This window comes from Rhea pennata, chromosome 9 (genome assembly GCF_028389875.1).
Source record: "Rhea pennata isolate bPtePen1 chromosome 9, bPtePen1.pri, whole genome shotgun sequence".
NCBI lineage: Eukaryota > Metazoa > Chordata > Aves > Rheiformes > Rheidae > Rhea > Rhea pennata.
In genome coordinates this window covers 20,971,586-20,994,445 of record NC_084671.1, presented here as the reverse complement: position 1 = coordinate 20,994,445, position 22,860 = coordinate 20,971,586, and the positions used below count along the sequence as shown (strand labels likewise).

Genomic DNA, 22,860 nt, shown 5'->3' with positions numbered 1-22,860 from the left:
GGTATTTTCCCCTGTGTAAGCATCAAGGGCGTATTCCTGCCCACGTGCAGGGTCTCCCCGCACCGCGCAGAGGCGATGCTGGCCGCCTCTTTGGCTTCTGCAGCGTGCCTCCCAGTGTTCTCGCCGTGCGCTGCAGCAGCGCCGCGCGGCCAGCCACAGCAGGCAAACCCTCCTCTGCTTTTCTAGCTCTGAAAAATGCAAGCTATCCACACAGATAACCCAGAAAATAACGGTTTAACCCAATTATGACTCTTAAGGCTCCCTGCATTCATTTACTAATGCCAAGTTCAACGCAAATTGTGGCTTTTCCAAAAAACATGCAGAAGAGGCAGGGAGAGAATTGTATTTAGATTCCTACCTGCTTGGTTAGTTGTCACAGTGACTGAGACAGCTTGGTCCTGGCTGGGATTTTGCCTGGACACTCCATTCACTGCCCAGACTTCAAAGGTGTAGTTAGTGTGTGCCAGGAGGTCAGTAATGGAGACTTTAGTGGTTTTCAAGCCATTCTGCTGGGGGCTGAAGTGCACACCACTGCCACATGACCGACAACGACTGAGGTCACCTGCCCCGCACCTCTTGCATACCACGTTGTAGGAGACGTCTTCCCGACCACCTTTGTTCTGCGGCGGGCTCCACTCCAAGTTCACTGATGTCTCATTGACATTGGAAATCAGGTTCTGGGGAGCAGAGGGAGGGCCTAGAATGCAAAAAGCCAACAAGTCTTTAGAAACTGAAAAAACGAACACAGCGTCTTCAGATTTAGGGTCCTGGATGATACTGAATACGTGCAACTCCCAGTGAAGTCAATGATAGCGAAGACCATACGGAATTTTACTTCTCCATGTTCTTAATGAAGATGAAAAAATAACTAGTAAGTCAAATTCTAATCTCTTAATTTTAAGGATTAACAGTATATTCAGATCTAAATTAGCACGAAAGCCCAGTACTGCAATCAAATAAGATTCATAGTTTTCCACTATCACTATTTATATTTGTTTTAAAAAACTTAAATATATAATTGATACAGTATTACATTCATTTGCCATGATCTCCCAGGCAAAACATCAAATGCACAAACTCCTGCTTTACTTGAAATTTTCAGGGTCCCCCACTACATACAGGCAAACTCTCATTGAAATCATTAATCTCCCAATATTTTTTCCCTTCAGAATAAAAATTCAGTATTTTTAAAACAGATTGATGTTAGATTATGCTCAGTGAAAATTGAAGCCTGCCAAGGAAGAAAAAAAACACTCTGAGAAGATAAAAACTGTGGGATGCAGAAAGGAGATTTGAATACAAAGATGGACAAGGAACTAAGGCTTTGAGGAAGGAGAATAAAGGGAGAGGAAGTTACAATAAGGGAGAGCTGGGGAAGGCAAAGGAATTAGGAAGAAAACACAGTGAACAGGTAAAAGAAGAGCTGATACAAGAAAAATGGTCAGGAACAAGGGACCATACAGCATGCTTAGAAATAGGCTGTATCGGAGATCCAAGGTCAGCTCTCGCACCACAGGGCTTAGGTGACTTTCAAGACTCATGCCTCATAAGTATGCTGCCACACAGTCCCCAGCTGGTTCCAGCACCAGGGCTATGGGTTTTGGGGATGGAGCTGCAGGCAGGAATCCCACAAGGATGGGGAAGACCTCCCTCTATGCAAGGGCTGGAGTGTGAGTGAGGACGGAAGGAGTGAGCTGGGCACAGGGAGGGCAAGAGCGGTAGAGAACAGAGCTTGCAGGAGGCAGCTCCTTGCTTCTGATTTTAGTGGTCAGTTCTGCCCAACCAGCCGAACTGCCTCCAGCAACGCCAGCCTCACTGCATAACCAAAGCAGAGGCATAATCCTTATTTCAAGCTTAAATCCCCCCAGACTCAACACCAATAAGCACATCAGAATGGAGGAGCTAATCCTGTGATTTTTAATGTAATTGCAGTATACTTGAGGTAAGACACACAGTTTCTAAATTCATAAATGCAACAAGAATGACTCACAGTATCCCCATGAAATAGAGGACAGATTTTACATGTTACAAAATGTTTCACTGATCATCAAAATGCAGCCACTTCTGGGGCAGAAGGCGAGAGCTCTCTGGTACTGTAGCGCAGGACACACAGTAAAACATCTGTGTCCAGCAGAAATGAAACAGAGAAGGAGAATGAAAACGCAACATGCAACAATCCAAACCAGAAAACAGGGGAGATCCTGAAATCCCTTCTCCTAGTGACAAGCCATTTTTAGTAAGTACTTACAGTCACAGCTTTAAATACAAATGTTATAACCAGTAAAATATTGGAAACAATTTTGTAGAAAATCACAAAGTGAAGCACAATTTTTATTCAAAACTGCTTATGAAAGCTTCTTAAATTTTTCAAAATATATTTGACATCTGGAATTCAAAAAAAATTCAATTTGATCTTCTGGCAGAAAAGAAATATGAAGAGAAAATTCCTACAAGTATCAGTCATGTTCTTCTGTGCTTATTATTTGTCAAATGTTATGAAATTGAGGGGAAAAAAAATCAGCCAGCATCAACAGTTTCATTAACTGTATAAATAATCATAATCTCTCAAGTGCCAAAGGTATAAAAACATCCACCGAGCTATGCTGGGAATTGAATAAATTATGGTGAAACTGCTGAAATTACAGAGTGACTCAATTGCAGCAAAGAAGAGGTTAAGACATTTAAAAGGTGACTATAGCTAAGATGAATTTTGGCTGCCTGGATTCATTGAGTACATCTAAAAGAAGTCTGAGATCTGAGCATGCTGTGGAGGAAAAGCTTCGAGGGCTGCATGAGGTCCGTGGGGCTGCGGCTGAAGCAGCCAGCACGTACCGCGTCTTCAGCAGCGGACAGTGCTTGTATGTTCAGTGAGGCAGGTAGGTAAAGAAAGAAGTCTTAAATTACACAGAGGTCAAATGCATCTACTTGTCTCCAGCAGCTAAATGAATGGACTGCACTGCAAGAGTAGCTGATTTGTTTCTCCATGGTCGCTCCACAAATATGAAATTAATATATTCATTTTCAAAACAGGGAAATCCTCCTTTCCTGCCAAACCTCTGAAACACAGCCGCGGAGTTAATTAGGGCTGACAGGTAGAATTACTGCAATAGGAAGAGAGACCACAGCCCAGCCCCGAGATGGGGAGTCCTCCTGCCTTCGCACCACACGGCTACAGTTCAGGATTTTTATTTATGCTCTGGCAGCATTTAGAGCTCCAAAGGACAAGAACCTTTTGCTCAGAGATCAGCGACTAAACACAGTAAGAGACATCTCCTGCTCCAAAGAGCTTAGAAGCTAGCAGAGAAATAAAAGGGAAAGAAACTGTTTTTGTGTCTGTTTATCGCGCAGCCTCTGAGGTACGCGGAAATGAAGGAGCAGACAAGGGCACACAAGATGCGTGTTGCAAATCAATCAGAAATCTCCAGCTGCCACCCGTCGCCTTTCCTCCGTCACCAGCTCTCCTTCTCGCGAAGGCCGGGAGTCCCAATTCCCTGAAGAGGGGCTCTCAGACCAGAGAAAGCAGTCTCTGCTTAGCCCACGAACACACAAACCTGCTTTTAAAAATGCACGCTGAGGGTAATGAGGTGGAAGACACTCCTGAAACCACGAACGCGAGCAATAATGCAGGAACTACTGAGCGGGAATTGAACTAAATCCCATTTACCTCAAAACTCACAGAACCCCTCCGCACCCAGGCTCCGTGCTCGGGGCAGGCAGGCACACAGGCGACAACCCGGGTCCCCGACCGCCGTCAACAAGGCAAGGAAACAGGCAAGAGCGTTTGGAGGAAACCAGGAGCTGCAATGCTCCGCGACGCTGAGTCCCCGCCGCATGGCTCGGGTCTGAGCTTGCCGAAGCCGCGTGCATGCGGGAATCACCAGAGCCCGGGCAGCACCTCACCGCCTCTAACCCAGAAAACTGCTCCTGCGGAAAACACGAGGGCTTTAGAGCAAGAGCCTGACAGGGAAGAACAAACGGCTTTTTCTTACAGAACTTCTCCCACCCTTTGCTGCAACGGTGCCACCGAGAGCGCCGATTCGGAGCGTGTTCTGGAGAGCCGGGGTAACGTGGTGCTGCTACCTAAAACACACCTGGTGCCCGGAGCGAGGCCCACCTCCCCCAGGGCTGCCCTCGCTTCGAGGGGGGTACCGAGGCAGAGCCCTGCGCAGCAGCACCGCTTGCGCTGTCAGCCCTGGGGCCAGACGACATGCCTTCTAGCCTGCAACTTCGGGGTTAAACTCAGACTTACTCTGATGTCCATTAAGATATTTTCCAAGGCTCTAGGTCCAGTTTCACGTGGGAAAATGTGCCAGAATGAATCAAGCTCCTCAGAAGCAAAAAGTCAGTAATTAGTATGTGGGACAGGGCATAGCAGTGTCTAAACAGAGAAGCAATGAAGCGGAAAACTAGGGAAGCAGATGCTTGCAGGTCACGGAGATGAGTGCACCACCTCCAGCATGAAAAGGAAGATGCGGGGGAGTTGCCCAGTGGTGGGCTGGCGTTACAGTTAGGGGAAAAGCAATTTCCTTTCTTTTTGGAGCACAGTTGTTAATGGAGCTATTGGCACTGGGAGTGGGGAATAGTTTCAGATTGATGGGCCTGGTTTCAGATGTTGAAATGCAGGGCGGATCTGCTCCTTCAATGGCGGGCAGGATTTGCTTTGTTTCTGACAACAGAGCCACCAATGCTAGATGAGAGGAAAACCCTTTTGCAGTCATGGAAGGCTCTAAATGTCAGTGTTGCTCCATGATAAACCTAGGCTGGCAGGATCACTCGGGAAAAACCTATCCTGCCAGCCAGATTACTGCACTTGCATAGAAACTCTCTGTGGCCTCGTGGAGAAAAAATCTAGCTACAGGACAGATCAGAGGGGAGATAAGGAGCAGTGCCTCTGACGCACTGTTGCCAACATTGGTGATTTTGTCACTAGTCCCGTGATTTTCAGCATTTTTTCTGAAAACCCCTGCTGACAGAGTCATGATAGTGCACGAGCAATTCAGCATTCTTTAAGCATGGAGCTAATAATGTCCCACAGCCCACAAAAGCCTGAAAACATGAGAGTGCCTCGAAGGAATTAAAAAAAAAATAATTGAGAAACTTTTATTTTGTAAGATAACCCATTTTAAAGTTCATTTTATGATTTTAGGAAGTCAGATTCTCCCTTTTACCACCCCTAGACCACAAAACATGAGCGATCGATTTGCACTGCCGTTCACAAATCTCAGGTGAGAATGCCAAAGAGGACATGCTCTGCTCCCATGGGGCCTGAAAGCAGACTCCCTCGCCCAGCCCATTTACTAGCACCTTGAGCAGACACTGGGATCCAATCCAGTCTTCTTATTTTATTCCCTCTTAGGACTCCATAAATCTTGCTTCACAATAAACCTACCTAAATCAAGCGAGCCATGAAGCAAACGGGAAGGCCTGGGTGGAGCAAGTCCATTGTGTGCATCAGTGCTCAGGGAAACACTGAAGAGTTTGTTTAGCAACAAATAACCTTTGTCAAGCTAATCTCCCTATCTCTCCCTCAACCCTCCTATTAGATTTACTTAAATATATTGGGCAATAGAGATTATGCTTGGCTTTCTCATGCTGCAATAAGCTATTACCAGTATATCTACTTGTCTGCCTGTCTTTCACCTACATGTATATCAGTCTGACTGAAGGACAGTGTTGAATTCTATGTCAAATAAATATTCAGGAAGACCATAGTGTTTAAAAGGTTAACAGCATGAACATTGACTTTTACTCAAAGGATTGACATATTTTAGCCTTCCTTCCACAACCTCAGGGTGCATTTTAACTTCTTTCATCCATCACTATTTCTTTCCCTCCTTTCCTATAAATGCTCAAGTCCCTCTCCCAGTCAGAGGCCTCCAGCAAGCTACAAGACTAATAAAAACCCTGCTGAAAACCAAAACAAGAAAAAGTATTGCCAGCTGATCAGCTCCCTCCTACATTCCAAATCACAGGTCATATCCGAGTGCTATTTCCCTCTGAGGATTATAGGTCTCTGTGGGCATACTTAAAGAGTGTTTGAGAATGACACTGGGGAATCAGACCCTGGTCCAGGCACCACACTCGCTCACGTACAGTTTCTGGAGTGGAGGAAGACCCAATAGCGAACTCTCCTCTCTCTTTTCAGGACTGAACAAAAACGCATGTGGTGTGGACGGTGAAGGACCATAACTGTGAAGTGAAACAGTTGATGCAGGCACACCCAGAGGATTCACACTAAACACACTAGCAAGGTGACAGATTTGTATACCAGGGAAAAAATACATTTCCAGTCAAGTGGGTGCAGACTATCACTGGGCATAAAAACTTCTCAGAGAACTGGGTTTTTTTTTGCAATGAGTATAGCATTTTGCATTTACAGCAGCTGCCCAACACATTGCAAGACCATAAGAGGCTGCTGGCTCAAAGTCTGCCTGAACTAATACAGTGGAGGACAGCTCTAGTACCCCTGTCTCGTTCTGACACTATCATAGGATCACAGACTGGTAAGGTTGGAAGGGACCTCTGGAGATCATCTAGTCCAACCCTCAGCATAGCCTGTATGGGGATTGAACCCGTGACCTTGGCATTAGCAGCACCACACTCTAACCAACTGAGGTAAACCTGCCCCCCTGCTGAGGAAGGTATCCCAAATCCTGCTTTTTTTCTGCCACCAAAGAATAACACTACAACTGTAAGTAGATTCAACCAAGTGAAAGTGGCAAAATTGCTGTCAGGGAGGTGTACCCCTATGAACCCACTAAACTATTTCAAAGGCAAACAGCACAAACAAGGATTAGCTGCAACTGAGCGAACGTTCCTGCCATCCTCAAGGATCAATCACATCCAGTCCCTTCATGCACGTAAAATGGAAAATAAAGACACCAGGATCCTCCACATGCCCAAGAATTAGGCCTGACCACATTCTTATCATTCAAAATACGCAAGGACTCTGCAAATTCAACACTGCCACTGAGCCGGGAGTCCAGAAGCAGGCAGCCTCTTCCCTCGGCTGGAAGAGGAACTCTGTCTACTACAAACCCATACCAAACGACAGTGGTGTAGCTGTGCTCCTGGAGCCTCAGCCATACAGGCACAACCTGCCAGGCACACACAGCTGCTCAAACCACACCACTCTATCCTTTCTCCCTCCAGCTGTAAACCTGACTGATTTATGTAAACAGAAAATACCCATGGAAACAGCTATCCCTAGGACTGTAAGGAAGAACTGCAAACGCTGTGTTGGGGAACTCCTATTTAAATGGCTTCAATGACAAGGGTTTTAATATCACTGGTTTTATATCTTACTGATCTGCCCAGCAAGCTGCTTCTCCAAAAGACTTCCTGGGTGTATACAGTAAATTCAATTATATATTTCTACAGCTGGACCAGACAGACCTGTTTGATATAGAGAATGTGTCTTCACTAAACCAGTTAATTTAGTTCAGCAACAGTAATGGTTAGAAGTTGTGGATTAAAGTACAGTGAGAAGAGAGAAAAATGATTCCAGGCAAAACAGCTCCTGAGTGACTTTTTTGTCCCGTATAATGAAAGTATATAATGAGGAATGTCTTGGTCCTCTGTTGTTGATAAGATGTCGCAATCTCAGTTTTAGACAACTAGCAGCCTGAAATTTTGAACAGGCCTTTAGAGCAGCTGGTGCTTGCAATGGGATTTTATCCAGTGCGAAAGCAATGGAGGTAACAAACAGTTCTTCTTCACTGAACTGATCAATCACAGCCATAGATGAAAGAAGATTTTGTTTCTTCTTTCCTCTGGGGCCCTGTGAGCAGGACACTGAAGATGCTGTGGGCTTTAGTTTGGGCATTTTTAATGGACCTGAATAACCTTTACAGAGTAGGGTATCTTCCTAGGCTGAAAAACAAACATCACAAAACAAATCGAAAACTTCTCTAGCCTTCAATCCAGCATGAGGTTTTGACACATAATGCCTTTAAAGTGAATTTAGAACTCATGAGAAATCCACTCCAACAGCACTGAAAACAAAGGTCTCTCTAAGCACGGAGCTCTCTGCCTGCACTCCCCTGTCCCAGCCTCAGTGCCCCTACCAGAAGGCTCCTTACCAAGGAGCTCCTTTCTTTTTTGTACCAATTTAGTTCTTAGCCACTAGCAGTGGTATTGGATTATGTTGGAAGCAACATTACCCATTAAGGATTACATTGATATTATCAGTATTTGGACTGTAACTCTGTTTACTATTAACCTACAATATGGTTAATATTTATTATCTTGAAAGACACATCTGTGGGAGGAGATCTATTAAAAACGCAAGCTGAAACCCACACTCTTCATGAAAGTGCTAATGGAGGTATTTCAAATATATACCCTCAAGAAGGTAGAGACTTCATTATGAGCATCCTGTCAGTCACCAGATCAGTGCCTTTAAAATGTAGTCCCTTTTAAAAGAAAGATGTTTTCAAAAGATATGTATGTGGCTGAGTAATGAGCAGGATGAGGCTTTCAATCCCTGGAAGGAGAAAATGATTAAAAAAAATAATTTACTCAGTCTATAAGCATGTGTGTAAAAGTACATTTCTCTCTCAGGCAATGGATGCCTCTGCAGCCAGGGCAATGGATAATTATTTTCAAGTAGGTTGTCACCCTGCATTCAGTCTGTGTTCGCCTGACAGTGTGAAATCAGAAGGAAGCTTCATTGGCAATTCCCACCAGACATCAGAAAACTCAAGCATGTAGAAAAGACTTTAATCTTTAACTGTTCCTATGCTCTCCTTGAGGGAAATATCACCTCTCTTTTTCAGAACAGAGAAAATAGACCAATAAAGATTATGATTCTAAAAAACCGTAAAATAGCAGTCTGAAACATTTTAACTTTCTTCCCCCCTTAAATTGAAAAAAAAAAAACAAAAACAAAAAAAACACCCTTACATTGCTAAATGCAGCAGAGTGCAAACTACGAGTGTTTCTTAATCAAAGTCAACCAGAGACACCAAAAGGTTTCAGTTGGCTTTGGACCAGGACTGACAAGAGAATCCTCTTTATGAGCCTGCCCCAGAGAGATGCTGACCCTCCATCTCTAGTGATTTCAAAGGGAAATCAGGCTATTCAGAAACCCTGAGCTAATTTGTTACATAAGAAATAAGACTTACACAACAAAAAAGACTGTCATGACTTCACTGCAGTTTAAAAGCAGCCTAGTATGAATTGGATTCATTTGAATCAGCAACTTGGCATTGGCTATACTATATATAAGCAGTTAAGTTACAGGAACATCAGGCATTTAGGAGTAAGCATCCAACTGTCTAATAGCACTAAAATGCTGGAAATGCTGCATCAGAAGTGGTGAGAAGTTTAACACATCTTCTGCTATATGAGATCTGAGAGCCAGCTTTTGCATATAACACATCAAGATTAAAGAGAACAAATAAAGAGGTGTAAGAAAGAAAAAGATGCATATAATGAACAATTCCAAGGATCTTTGGAACATATCTACAGAGAACAATGAAATGTTGCTTGAAGACAACAAGCAACTTTGAAGGAGTTAGCTCAGGTACTGAGAGACAGCATGACTGCACTAGGGCTTTTAGTTGCATTGACTGCCTTGCCAATGTGACCATAGTGCTTCCCTCTGATGAAGTCTCCCTATGCCATTAACATGCTGACAGCCATTTAGCAATTCTGATCAATACTTCCTAACTCAATCATGGTCCTAAAATTCATCTCCCCAGAGGCAAAGCTGAGTGTGAAATAAAGACTTTGCATCCACTTTGAAAATAGTAAAGAATGTAATTATTAAATAATCAATGTCTTTAAACTCTTAAGTTGCCTCACTAAAGTGTCTGGGAAAGCGGTGCCAAGCATAGCCTTCAAGAGAAAGCACCTTGGCTTCCGCCTCCCACTTCATAAAGCTTCATTACACATGTCCAGCTTTGGAGCTGTCAATGTTTCAGCATGTGAGCTGTGAAGGCCTTCAGATAAACACTCTGCTTTTAATCTTTACTCATCTGAAAGACAAGTTATAACACAGAGTAAACACGTGGGCTATGTAAGTTTGTGCTCAGAAATAAAGCCCGCTCTTTCTGGTGACAGTTGTGTATGTTGCTGCCACTAATTGCTTCTTTCAGCAGTTGTGGACAGGTCTCCTGTTGCTGTGGGTTGGTTTACAGAAGCACTGACAGTTAGGACAACCCCTGCCTTCCTGCCTGCCTCGATATGCCTGGCCATTTATCACCATAGATCATGTGTTTTTACAAATGGTGAGAGTAAAGTCAACAGTCTGCAAGATGCAGCAGCCACTTGAAGTATCACTCATCTGTTTCCCCCCCTCCTTCTGTGCATGTTTAGCATTACAACTGGTTCTTAATAAGGCATCTGATTTGGTAAACAATTTCTAATTTATTTACTCGGGCAAGACTCCTTTGACTTCAGTGGGAGTTCTGCCAAGCTAGGGATCTTGGACTAGGGCCAACGATAAAATGCCCACTTTCCTGGCATATGTGATTTCCTATTTACTTGCCAAGGAACCCTGGTTACCAGTTTCACAATAGGCTTTGTTTCTTTAACATGGAGAACAATGCAATCCATATTTCCTCTTCTTCGGAAGCTAAGGCAGGTAAATGAAGAGGTCCAATTACCCCTGGCAGAGGTGTGAGAAACCTGATCCTTGCAGGTGCCACTCTCTGGGTGGGCTCTGGAGTTTCCTTCCCAAAACTGCCATGTATGAATGCTCTGCATTGCCAGGTATGTTAAGACATGTTATATATTCTCAAAAAAGCTACCTGTGGACAATACCATATATTTGTCCACTTGCACTTTCTAGATAAAAAAGAAACAAATCCCATTGTGAATACAAGACGCTTATCTGAGAGTCTGACTGGAGAGCGCTCCGATCAGGAAAGCAGGTAGCTCTGTCACTGGCCCAGTTGTCAGTCCTCTAATTTACTCCAATGGCGCTACAGAACTGAGTCCTGACTAAACAAATCAAAGCCGTCAGTTAATTGAGTAGATGTCGCTGTTAATTTACAGCTCTGGACAGAAAAAATACAAAGATAGCTAATAATTGCTTTATTTAATATTTATGAGCAATGACTTTAAGCTTACTGATTATAAATACACATTGTCAAATTACTCATGTCTGTCCTCCTGAAGCCTTCCTGATAGACAATTCCTCTTTTGTCCATAACCACTCCCTTCCTCACTCACCATTTTCTCAATGCCTTCAGTCCCTGACCACGGATGAGCAGAGGGGAGCCTTCTCCTTTGAAATTCTTGTCATTCACAATCCTTTCCTATAGGTCTGACAATGATGGATTGTATTTTCCCAACAAACTGAAGGGGGGGGGGGGGAGGAAGGAAACCCTCCCTACTGTTCAGTCTGCTGTTGCAACCAATACATTGTACCTTGAAAGGCATTTTAATATACTATTTACACCATGAACAACTTTATACATGTTTTAAGAACAAATAACTCACTTAAGGTTTGCCATCATACATAAAGCCATGGAATAATTATGCTGTAAAATTTTGCTTCTGAAAATCAGTCTGTATTGTCATTACTTCATATTACATAGAATGAGCTACTACAAAAGAGGTTAGACTGAACAAACAGTCCCAAAACAAGTGTGCAAAAATCCTTAGAAGGAGGTTCAGCAGGTAAATGCGAAGTTACCTACAATGTACCACTCATCACCTGACCACATGTTATACCCTACTTTCTTATTCTTTTAAAATGAGAGCAGCAATAATCAGTGTCTCTCTGGAAATTCAGAAGCAGCACAAAAGTTAAGTTCAAGAGAAAAACAAAGCACATTTGTTTATTTAGAAGTCTAAGCAATCATAATAAACATATGCTCAAATAATCAGCTCCTGTGTAATTAATTACTCATTTGCAAGTATAGTTATTAGGCAGGTAAATGCACTTTTTTTTTTTTTTTAGAGGGGGAACAGATGCACGCTGGTCAAATATTTCTCTCAGATATTTTGAATGCAATACAGATGACTGAGCTAAGTGCATATATTAAGACTGTAACATTTACAAAATTAAAGTGTTTAGACCTTTCCAACCCTTTTTAAAACCTTGACCTTGGAAACAAATAATGACTGTGTTATTTTAATGCACATTCAAATTTTAACAACAGTCACATAGCACTAGTGGAATCCACATTGCATTTCCACTGTAGATTGCTCATCATTTCATTACGGTTCATTATGTTGATAACTGTCAGAAAGCATTAGAAGCAGGAGCCTTGAGTAATAGCACTGAAATGGTAATTTAAAAACAATATACTTTCTGGAGGAAATACAGCAGTGCACTAAATTCAATTAGAAGAGGTGAATGTAAAGACAACTAAGTGATGTTTGCTGTTTGAAGTCAGGATCTTTTGATTTCTTGATAATCTAAACTGAAGAAAGCCTTTTTAAAGCAGGTGCTTTTCTCTTGCATCTCACTAAACCCACCCTCATTAGCTCTAAGCTTCTCTGGTATAAACTGTCTTAAATGCAACCGTTTTTGAAATATTTCAGGCCACGCCAAAATATCAATCAATCAGTCACTGTTTGGGTGGCACAACGGACTAAATTATTCAGGGTCATTTGCTGAGACAGATTTCAGGCTGGACAGTCAATGTTGGTAATCTCTCTTTTGTAAAGGGCTTCCAATTAAAAATCATTAATAATCTTAATCAAACAGACTATATAAACAATACAACTGTCCCATACTCACTCATAATGTAAGCATTGTTGGTTAAGAAACAGTTAGAGAACCCAATTCATTAAAAGTGGAGACGCAGGACCAACGTCCATTAACTTGGGTGGGAACTGCACCTGCCTATGCTGGACTACAATTCACAGATAATCTACTATCACATCCTTATGGAAAAAGGAATTCAGGAATGAAGATAATTACTTAAATTGGTTGCTTTCCTGCCTCACAAATTTGTGCATTGGTAAGGCAATTTACTCTCCATTAGATTGGTAACCTTATGACAGACCCATCTTCTGAGCACGTACTGAAGAATAATGAAGGTCTGAATAGTTGCATTAATATAACTTTTGCTGTGCTTTGAGAAGGGGAAAAAAAGACTGTTTTCTTCAGTTTGTGCCCAAGTGTATTACAGGTCAATCATAACATCTCTGTGCCCAAGTACACAGCTGACAAGCCCATCATGCTTCAGAACTGAGAAGTCTGAATTCTCAGCGCAGTCAATGAGGCAGACCCAGAGTTGCAGAGACACTCGCACATGAGGCAGCCGCTGCTCTGCTCCTCCATAGTGATGCATCCCTAAATGGCAAACCTGAAGAAAGACGCCTAAGTAAATGTGTGTACATCAGGGTGTCTATTCCTGCCCTTCCAACACAGCCCAATCAATCCACTGTCCTCTACACTCATACCCAGCCACATTCTGCTCTTACTTTAAGGAGATTTAACTCCTTAAGTTAAAGGATGTAACTACTCACTTCAGCATAGCCACAATAAAAGAGAATACTAAAATCACTTGTTTAGATAGTATGCCTGGCTTGGCTTAACATGAAGCACAGTTTTACAACACAATGGACAGAGAAGATACCAGATACTGGGGTTGCAGAATGAAGAAAAACTGAAACCTCTGGAATAACTCTTCTGATCAGCACATCAGAAAGTATTATTTACCATGGGAATTATGAGAAAGAAAGGAAAGGGAAATCTCTAATTCTCCTTCATCCTCTAGCACAATCAGGCTAATGGAAAGTTATAACAGTCTTCCTCCTCCAGCTTAGAAGGCGAGATAAGTGACATGGCCAGCCAGTTTATTATTAACGGAAATCAATAGCCAAGGGTCAAAGCTTACAAAAACACATCCTAAGAAGCCTGAAGTTCTTAAGATTAAAAACTGTTTAGAAATAATAAAGAAAGTTTCAATCCACAGTCCATTTCAGATTGTTCCCTCCAAATTACCCAATGTTACTTTTATTCACCTGGTCTAATAGTTCTCCAAGTGAACAGAAACCTGATTTTACAAGCCAATGGAGCAGAGTCTATCTTTTTGCTAGAAGAATGGATCTCAGATACTGTGTTTTATTTCTTCATTAGTGTGCCGTCACACTGAGCGATTACTAAACGTAGGGCTGAATGAGAATACCAGGGTTAAAGAGAGCACAATGAACAAAGAAGGTGCCTGATTATTATGGCTGTCAGCACAAGGGAATTGGGTTTGTCACCTGGCTTAACCAACTGGTAAGAACTGATTAGAGTCTGAATCCGTCTGAAAGAGCCTTTGATGTTTATGCTCCCTTCTGTCTCCACATCTTGTCAGGAAAGGCAGACAAACAGGGAACATCTTCCGGAGGAGCTTTCTTCTGCAGAGGCCCTTGAAATGGCTTCTGTCACTTGCCTCAGATTTGCTGGCAGAAGGCTACATGGCACAAGAGGGAGGGAGGGCAAACCGACAGCCCTCGAGGAGCCTTTCGCACCGCGCTGCTCGCACACTGCAGAGGTGCATCACACAGCATCCCATTCGGAGCCAGCAGGGCTCATGTGTTTAGGTGTCACCACTGCAGCAACATTCAAACATAGCTACAGCAGACCTCAAAGAGGGGATGTTAAGGGAGCAAAGCTGCCCCCCATGAACCACCTTAGAATTAACCTCTGGATCCTCCTTCACCTTGAATCACACAAATCCAAGCCATTTAGCAACTAGAAAATTCAAAGCTATGAAATGGGATCACTCTAGACACAGGCCTGGTGTCCTTGGGATTGTCATTGGCTTGCCTCTATGTACTTGAGTCCTCCTAGACAGAAGATGTGAAGACCGAGAGCAGGATCATGGCCCTTGCTCTCTCTTCTTATTTTTCCCTATTTCCAGGGTAAAATATCACCAAGATCAGGGACTTTACCTTCAAAGATAGGAATGGGGGAAGAATGCCAGAAGTAGACCCAAGATTCAATTAAAAAAAGAAAAGGGAGCTAAACATATAGGAATGCATTTTGCACATACAAATGAATAAACATATTTGCCCACAATTTCCCCATCTGGAAGGGTTTTGCTACATATTAGAGCTCTCTCCTCATACTTTAGTCACTGCATATGCCTACTTAAATTCAAACATTTAATTACTAATTTAATTTCAGTTTGGTCAGGATATCCCTCACTAGGACCTATGCTATATAAGAAATTTTTGTTGGTATAATATTATTTAGCATGCATCTTCTGATCAATAGCTTTGTTGTTGCAAAAAAAGTAGTTTCACTATCAAAATGGTCCAGGTTTATTTCTCCTAGAGAAGTAGTGTAAATTATCAAAGCATGTTTCTACCAACTTTAGCAGTTTAATGATAAGCTAGATCTCTATCCCCAGTCAATGTTTGGCAAGGGACTTAAGTAGCTCTCTGCTTTCCTAACAAGCAGATACACCTGGGTATGCCCAGACCTGCTTAACCACCACCCAGTAAAAGCTCACAGCTGAAAAGAAGCTGATTGCTAAAGAAGACTTGGAATGAAGGGGTGTGAGAAAGGAATGAATGCTGGCTAAATTATGGACATACTTTGTTTCTGCCTTGTAAGGGAGAAATTAGGACTTAAATGAGTCACCTCTCCAAAATGAACTTGGATTAAATTAAAATATTAGAAAAGAAATGTATCATCCTTCCCTCTCCCATAGAGAAAACCACACTACACAAATATACAGTCGAACTCCAAAAATTCCACTAGCTTTCAGAGAAAGTCACACACTGGCTTCCCGCAGTAAAATATGGCCCTTTCACTTATTGTTTCAAAATGTTCTGCTCCTATAAAAATGAGAATCAAAAATTTAGATGATGACAACTTAACATCAGGGCATGCCTAGGTTCCCAGGTCTTCGGCAGCAGAAGCCATTAACCAAAACACAGGATAAGGAGTTTCTCCAGTAACGCAGCGGGTGTGTTCAGTGTGCTATGTCTCCTGTTCTCTCACTGAAAACATCTTGGTGGAAATAAAACATAATTCTATTTGTCATACCTGATGTACTTATATACCACGGATAAAATAAAAGAAAGTTTTCAAATTTATTTCATTAAGATTTAAGATTTGTTATTACCATCACTTTCAGAGGAATACTGTTTTGTTCCTAAGAGTTACCACCTGTATTTTGAGCCAATTAGATACTTAATAAGATTATAAATATTATATTTTCCCTAAGTCATTTAATTATGAGAAAATATTTTGCAATTTCTACAAATACTAATATTTTTTTTAAAAAAGAGAGGTGACACGATCTACTGGATGGGTCCTCAGACTGGAACTTAGACCTGTACTTCATTCCTGACTCTACTACTGAGGTACGCAAGTCACTCCTCTCTCACTGCTTTGCCTCCTCTCAGGTCTTCTGATTTATTTAGACAGTAAGCTCTTAAGGGTCAATAAAGCCACATCACTGTTAGGAAATCAGGGCTCAGAAGTAATGTTCTCTCTCTAAGATGCATGATCCAAAACATGTACTGTATCTGCAAAGGACTGTAAGAGCTACTAATCGCTACCATGAGAAGCAGGACACTTCTCAAAGGGAGACAGATCTCCAGGCAACTTTTCATATATATACAGCAAGAGAAAGACAGGAGAAGAAACAGATGATGAAAGGGGAAAAGACTGCGCAAAAACTAACTTACGAGTGCAGGGCATGGAGGCAGCATCATTTTCAGCTCGGAAAAAGCCCCGATCACAGGTGCAGGAGGTAGAGCCTTCCCAGATGGAGTAGCTGTGAGGCGGGCATTTGGCACAAGCAACATCTGTTGAGAGAGCCTTGTAGTATCCAATTTTGCAAGCTAGATGGAGAAACAGGAAGGGAGAGTGTTACTTGCTCAGGCTGCAATCATAAATTGCTGGCTTACTCAAAATCAAGGCAGGAGACATTTCAAAAGATCAAATGATGTCCTCTTAGCCCCAGGTGAAAAATTAACAATCAACAGACTCTTAATGAGCAATCCTATGCCAGGGGATACTGATTTCTAATTCCAACAAGAGCCATTTTAAAAGCTGGCCTGAAGATTTTTTTTTTTTTTTAATCTTACTCTTCTACTGACACTGCCAGAAAATCAGCTGCCTCTTTGTGTTTACTGTGGAGTTGCATGTTGCTTAACCCATGTCCACCTGCATTCACACACACACACACACTCAGAGCACAACAGAAAGGGTGCAATTGGCTTATTCTATGACCACTTAAGGAATGGCAGCTGACAGGGAGACACTGCCAATTTTTAAGAGGGAGAGGAATAGGAACCCACTGTGATTGGCAGTGAAGCCCTTAGTCTAACATGCCCGGAAATGGCATGTTTCCCTTCTGGCAAGGCAGAATTAATTTGGCTCTTTCTCCCCAAGGGAGGAAATCAACAATGTTCTCCCCTCCTCGAAGCCAGGGCATATCAATGACTACACCACTGGCATGAGGTCCCATGTGCAGTTGGCAAGCTTTCGGTGACATCATCTTCACAAATGCAATACGCTCACGGATGGCTACATTTACATCACTTGGAAAAAACTCATTAGGATCGTTAATAACAATACTGTCTAACAGGTATGTCATCCTAGAAATTCCTCCCTTGGCTAGAGAAAAAGGTCCACCATGACCATTGGCTTTCGGGGCTATGGAGAACACAGAAAACACCCACGCATTTTTTGAGGGTAGATGAGTAAGGAGGAAATGTTACTTTCAATATTTACTGCATGACTCACTCTCACATCTTGTAATTTATCACTTACACCACCTCTAGGGTTCCCCTGTTATCTGCATGCCTCCAGAGCACAGCATGCTCCTTCCGCAGCCATTCTTCTTCTCTGGGTCAGCCACTGCTTGTTCTTTGTGTTTTACCCCTTCCTGTACTTTATTTTCTTTCTTTCTTTTATGAAGCCCTCCAAACAGGAAAGGGAGAGGGATTTTAGTAATGCGTTCGTAAAGCAGCAAGTTACTTCAGTCTTATTAACCAAAGCCATTTATGGAATTTCCTTAACGAGTCCTAACTTTACGATGGGTCGCACACCATCTATAAAACCACTGCGAGACCAATCTGCTTTTGCTCGCTTTGGCTGTCACTGGACCAGAGAATCTTATAAAAACATGCTGCTTAAATGACTAGGATTTATGCTTCCAGAGTTTATATACATCACATAATTAGATAGAGTTCCACTTGCAAGGTGCTTTTTGGCTATGCTTCAAATGGCCTTGGGGTTTCGATTAAAATCAGAAACCACAGCTTTGGCAGGAAGACTCACTGGGGTCAAACCCAGCCTCCCCACATCAAAGACGATTAGTCCCAAAGACAAACACAGACCCAGTGGGTACAGCCTATCAGTCAGTCAGTCACAGCAAACAAAGACAACTTGTGTAAAAATAACTTATTTTTTCTTCTGATGTGAATTACCAGGAGAAGAAAAAAAAAAAGAGAAGAAAAAAAGGAAGATTACCTTTCACTGTTTGATATGATAAGCAATATCTAATGAATGAGTTGTGCTATCGATACCTGTCCTCTTGTGACTGGTTTAACAATAGCAGCAGTCAAGTGGCAGATTCTGATCTGAGATATTACTCCTGGTTTGCATTGTCATAACTCAGATCAGAAATACACCTAAATCTGCATCAGACTAGAACAGTACAGACAGAAGCTTGGTGTCATATACAAAGAAAGCAAATAGAAAAAAAGAATACAAACTCAGAGCAAGTTCAACTGCTTTTATCCAACAAAATTCATTCACCTACTCAAATAAAAAATGTAATCTAACATTACTGTTTAAATGAACATAATCGTTCACGGAAATTATTACACAGAGAGGTCTTTTGCATCTTCTTAGTATTAAAATATTTAAATAATAATAAACAACCTTCTACAAAGTTGATTCTGCTCTGACTATAACATTTTATTGGAAAGGGTAGAAAAATGTCACAGGTAACATTTTTGCAACTATTCCTCCTCCTCCTCGCTTTGTTTTCAGATTCAGTGGTTTAAATGGGATTGGATTAATACAGCAGATACTGCAAGGTCAACAATTTATAATTCAAGGATTTTTTCCTCTTTGTTTCATGCAATCTACTTTGTTTTCTACTATATTAAGCCAAGATCATTAATATTTCAAGACCTGAAGAAAGCTCTCCAAACGCAGTCACTGCTTTTGAAGCACACACACAGCCATTTTCCTCCAGCCATACACCTGCTATTGAACAGTTTTCTTCGCTTTAGCATGCTCAAAGATTCACTGCATTTCAGTACTTGACCTAGGAGAACATTTGAGAATATGTTGTATTTAATCAACCGTTCTTTCCTCCTATGAGCTCCATGGTCCTGTCACTTAAAAACTTGAATCTACGCCTGTAAAAGGTGCTCTTAGCATGAAGTATTGCTGATATGTCTATTTCAAAAAAAGCCCATCCCAAGTTGAATGTTAATATTTTAGCGGACAGACAAGCCTGTAGAGAACCCATCCCCTGAAAGTCTCTATTGCTCACTCATGACAAATCTCCATCTCACTTCCTTTCGAGGAAGGATTTGCTGGCTGACACAGGACATGAATGGCGTTCTTACACGGCTTTCGAAAGATACCATTGTAAAAAGATTAGTTCACATGTGCAATACAAACTTTGAATTCAATTCCTTAGCTTTGCCTTAATTAGTTCTTTCTGTTAGTTTGAAAAAAAAAAAAAAAAAAAGAGAGAGAGAGAGAAGAGAAAAATCTTTTCTCACATTCAGATCACCCACAAATATTATAAGATTACAATCATTTCCACCATATCTAAGGAAAATTGTTAAACAAAAATATTTTCGTTTTGAAAAAGTTCATTGTTTTTTCTTACAAATAACTATACTCATTTTAAGCAGTGATCAGCATGAAATAATTATGTTGGTTTCTTTGAATCCTGATGTAAAAAAAAACAATTAAATTTATATTTCTGTTAAAGCAAGATAAGATTTGTTAAATGTAGCTTGTCATCACTATATGCTCTTTTTCTTATAATGTACTAGAGTGATATATGCGAAAACCGAGAAAAGTAGTGGTCTGAAGAATTATGGAACTTCACTCAAACCTGAATGTAAATTTTCTCAAGCTATTCTACAAATTCTCTTTTCATATTAAACCTGATTTTCAGAATCTTAGGGCTTTCTGAAAAAAAAAAAAAAAAAAAGAATATATACACAGGCAGAAAAGTGTGTTTGCTTGGTCTCTCCAAATGCTGAATTTTCTATTAAGAATTTCAGCCAGTAGTTTCAGAATTTAAAAACCTATCTCAGTAGATAAAGTTCTAGTCACATCCTTTTCAGTCACCGCTACAGTAAAACCTAAGCATTAAAAAAAATTACTGTCTCTAGCTCATATTAAATGATTTTAAAGCTACAATGCCTTCCAAAGTCTGGGGAAAATATTAAAGGAAAAAAAAAAATCTACTTACACATTTTAAGTTGTTCAAAAAAAAATCTCCCAATCTTTTTCTCAAATTATTCCTTTTTACTTACTGACATGGCAATGAATCTTCCTAGCATAATTTGAAAAAGATTTCATTTGCTTAGTAGTTCTTAATGAGCTTAATTTCTTGCAGAGGCTTGGCTAAAACCCCATCCCAGCAAGCTCCCTGCACCTTCCGGCACTGCTGCGGAGGCAAGGCTCTTCTCCCGGCGCGCGCTTCGCGCCAGGCGGGGAGGCCGGGCGGGAGCCGGGGCCGAGAGCCCCGAGGGGCTCGCCGGGCGCCCCCCGCGCGCGCCCCCGCGGGTTCCGGCCACGGCCCCGCGCGCGGGCGCGAGGAAAAGCCCTTTTTAACCTCACGGCTCAACCCCTGCCGAAGGTGAATATTCGCAACGGAGAAAATACCGGTTCTCAGGTTAGGAACTAATAAAGACAACGGGATGACTAAGCTAAACTGGAAACACGTTTCTTTGCTGAAGTAAATCTAGTTATGTCAATGAATTTCTATCAAAAGAAAATTTGCCATGGACTTCCTGAAATTCTTGTATACAGCAACAGTAAAAAGACTATTGGGATGACAAGTCTGTATGGGGAAAGGTACATAAAATACTATGCTTAAGGCTTTGATCTCCAACGAGTTTTGCAAAGAGGGAGCCCATGAAAAAAAATCAGCAGTTTAATGAAAATACACACGCTCACACTGCGCTCCTCCTTCCCAACAGGGACTAGCACACCACTAAGAACATTTATGATTGCAGGCAAGTAAATAATGTATGTCAAGATTTGTGTTTCTGGCTGAAATTTAGGAAACAATGCATTTGATAGTTTCCACTGTTTGAGGCAGGAAAAAAACCCCATCAGCTCTGCAGTTAAGAAAATTTCTAAATTCCTTGAGACATGATTTTGAATCAAAATTCTCCCCATGCACACCAGAGGAGGGAAAACATCTTTTTTTATTATACATGACTGTAGCCAACTTTCATGAAAAACCCTAAAACAGTGTATTCTTAGCAAAATGAAGGACAAAGTAAATTTGTTAAGGAAAAAAAAAAAAAGATTTCAGTGTCAAGCTTATAAATTTGACCAAGAAAAAAATTGTTTTTAAAAAATGCTCATCACTAGTTACATTTTCTACAGCTCCTGTCCTTTTGGAAATATTTTAAGCTTGTGTTTTAACTGCACCCTTAGGAATAAAAAGTTAGTTTTATTTTTCCCCTCTAATGTTCTTCTCATTCCTTAAAAAAAAGGATGGATTCTCTCTCTCAAATCGTAACAAAACCACATCTGCCACATAAGTAGGCAGCATCTTCTCAGCTCTCTTTTACTGTTATTACCATTTCTGAACAGATTTTTGTGTGTTAATTATAGAACTCAATTGTTTGGATAGTCTCTTTTGATGAGCTTTCTGCCCCGCACCATGAACCTCTCGGTTATTGTACAGCTGTTTTAGTTCCAAATGCTCATCAGGGTTTTTGTAATTGTCAAGCTGTCCCGGCGACTAGTTCTTTTGACCTAAAAGTCAAAGAAAGGGAGTTGCCCTTGTCTCCCCAACATGAATACCACAGGGCTCCCCATGGCCCCCCTAATACCTACGAGACAAAGCCTTTCCAGATCATTGCCACTACAAGCATAATTGGTTTTTGGGTGAAATGAGAAGATTTTAAATAGGATGAATTAATGAGTTTCTTGTAAAATTAAGTCGTTCTCCTGGTTCAATCTAATTACTCACTGTAATGCCCCTGAGGGTGATAAATAAAGATCCTTAGAAGCCAGAAGGAAAAAAAAAAAAAAAAAAAAAGAAAGAAAAAAAGGGGGGGGGTATGCCTTCTCTGGAGCCTTTTTTAAAAGTCAAGTTGTAGAATTTGATGTGATGTACCAAATGCTGTTTCCAAATAAAGTCAAATTTCTTTGATGTTCATATTGTAAGATCTTTGTCTCCTATTGATAATGACTTTACATCTTATACAAATTAAAAAGAGTTCCACATCTTTAACCCATATTGCTGATGAGAAAAACAATGTTGCTATGCACTAAGCACATTTCTATCGCATGAATGACACATGGAAATACAAATACAATCCCAGAGAAAAACATTTGACTTTGGCGTGGTTTTACTCTAGGAAAGTTTTACCCAGAACTTCAAAGTAAAAATATGGGGACTTAGATGACTCAGTGAAGTCCAGAGCTCTGCTTAAGCCGCTGAAACTCTGATTGCATAGGTACACCTGCAGAACTCACTAGCAAAGCTGCAGCGTAAACTTAGAGGAAGAATTATTCAAGCAGTAAAACTGAGCAACCTTAAACAGCTTTGTTCCCCCCTCTCCCCCCAGTGCAGCAACCTTGGATTCAAGTTTTTTTTTTTTTGTTTTGTTTTTTTTTTTTAAACACCCTGGGCTGACACAACGATGACAGCAAAACTTCAGGCCTGGCACAAACACCAGGCAAGTATCACCTGTCCAGACTATCGAGGCCTATCGGGTAGTCCA

At 41.3% G+C, this 22,860-nt stretch overlaps 1 protein-coding gene across 9 annotated transcripts in view; it reads right to left on the bottom strand.

Annotated features, from left to right (window-relative positions):
• Positions 1-22,860, bottom strand: part of EPHA4 (EPH receptor A4) — a 270,547-nt gene that overhangs the window by 48,214 nt on the left and 199,473 nt on the right. For all 9 annotated transcript variants that reach the window (XM_062582330.1, XM_062582326.1, XM_062582327.1 and 6 more), the window contains 2 exons: positions 16,597-16,752; positions 359-697 (listed from right to left, as the gene is read on the bottom strand). In XM_062582330.1, coding sequence (XP_062438314.1) covers positions 359-697; positions 16,597-16,752 — 495 coding nt within the window. The remainder of the gene's footprint in view (positions 1-358; positions 698-16,596; positions 16,753-22,860) is intronic.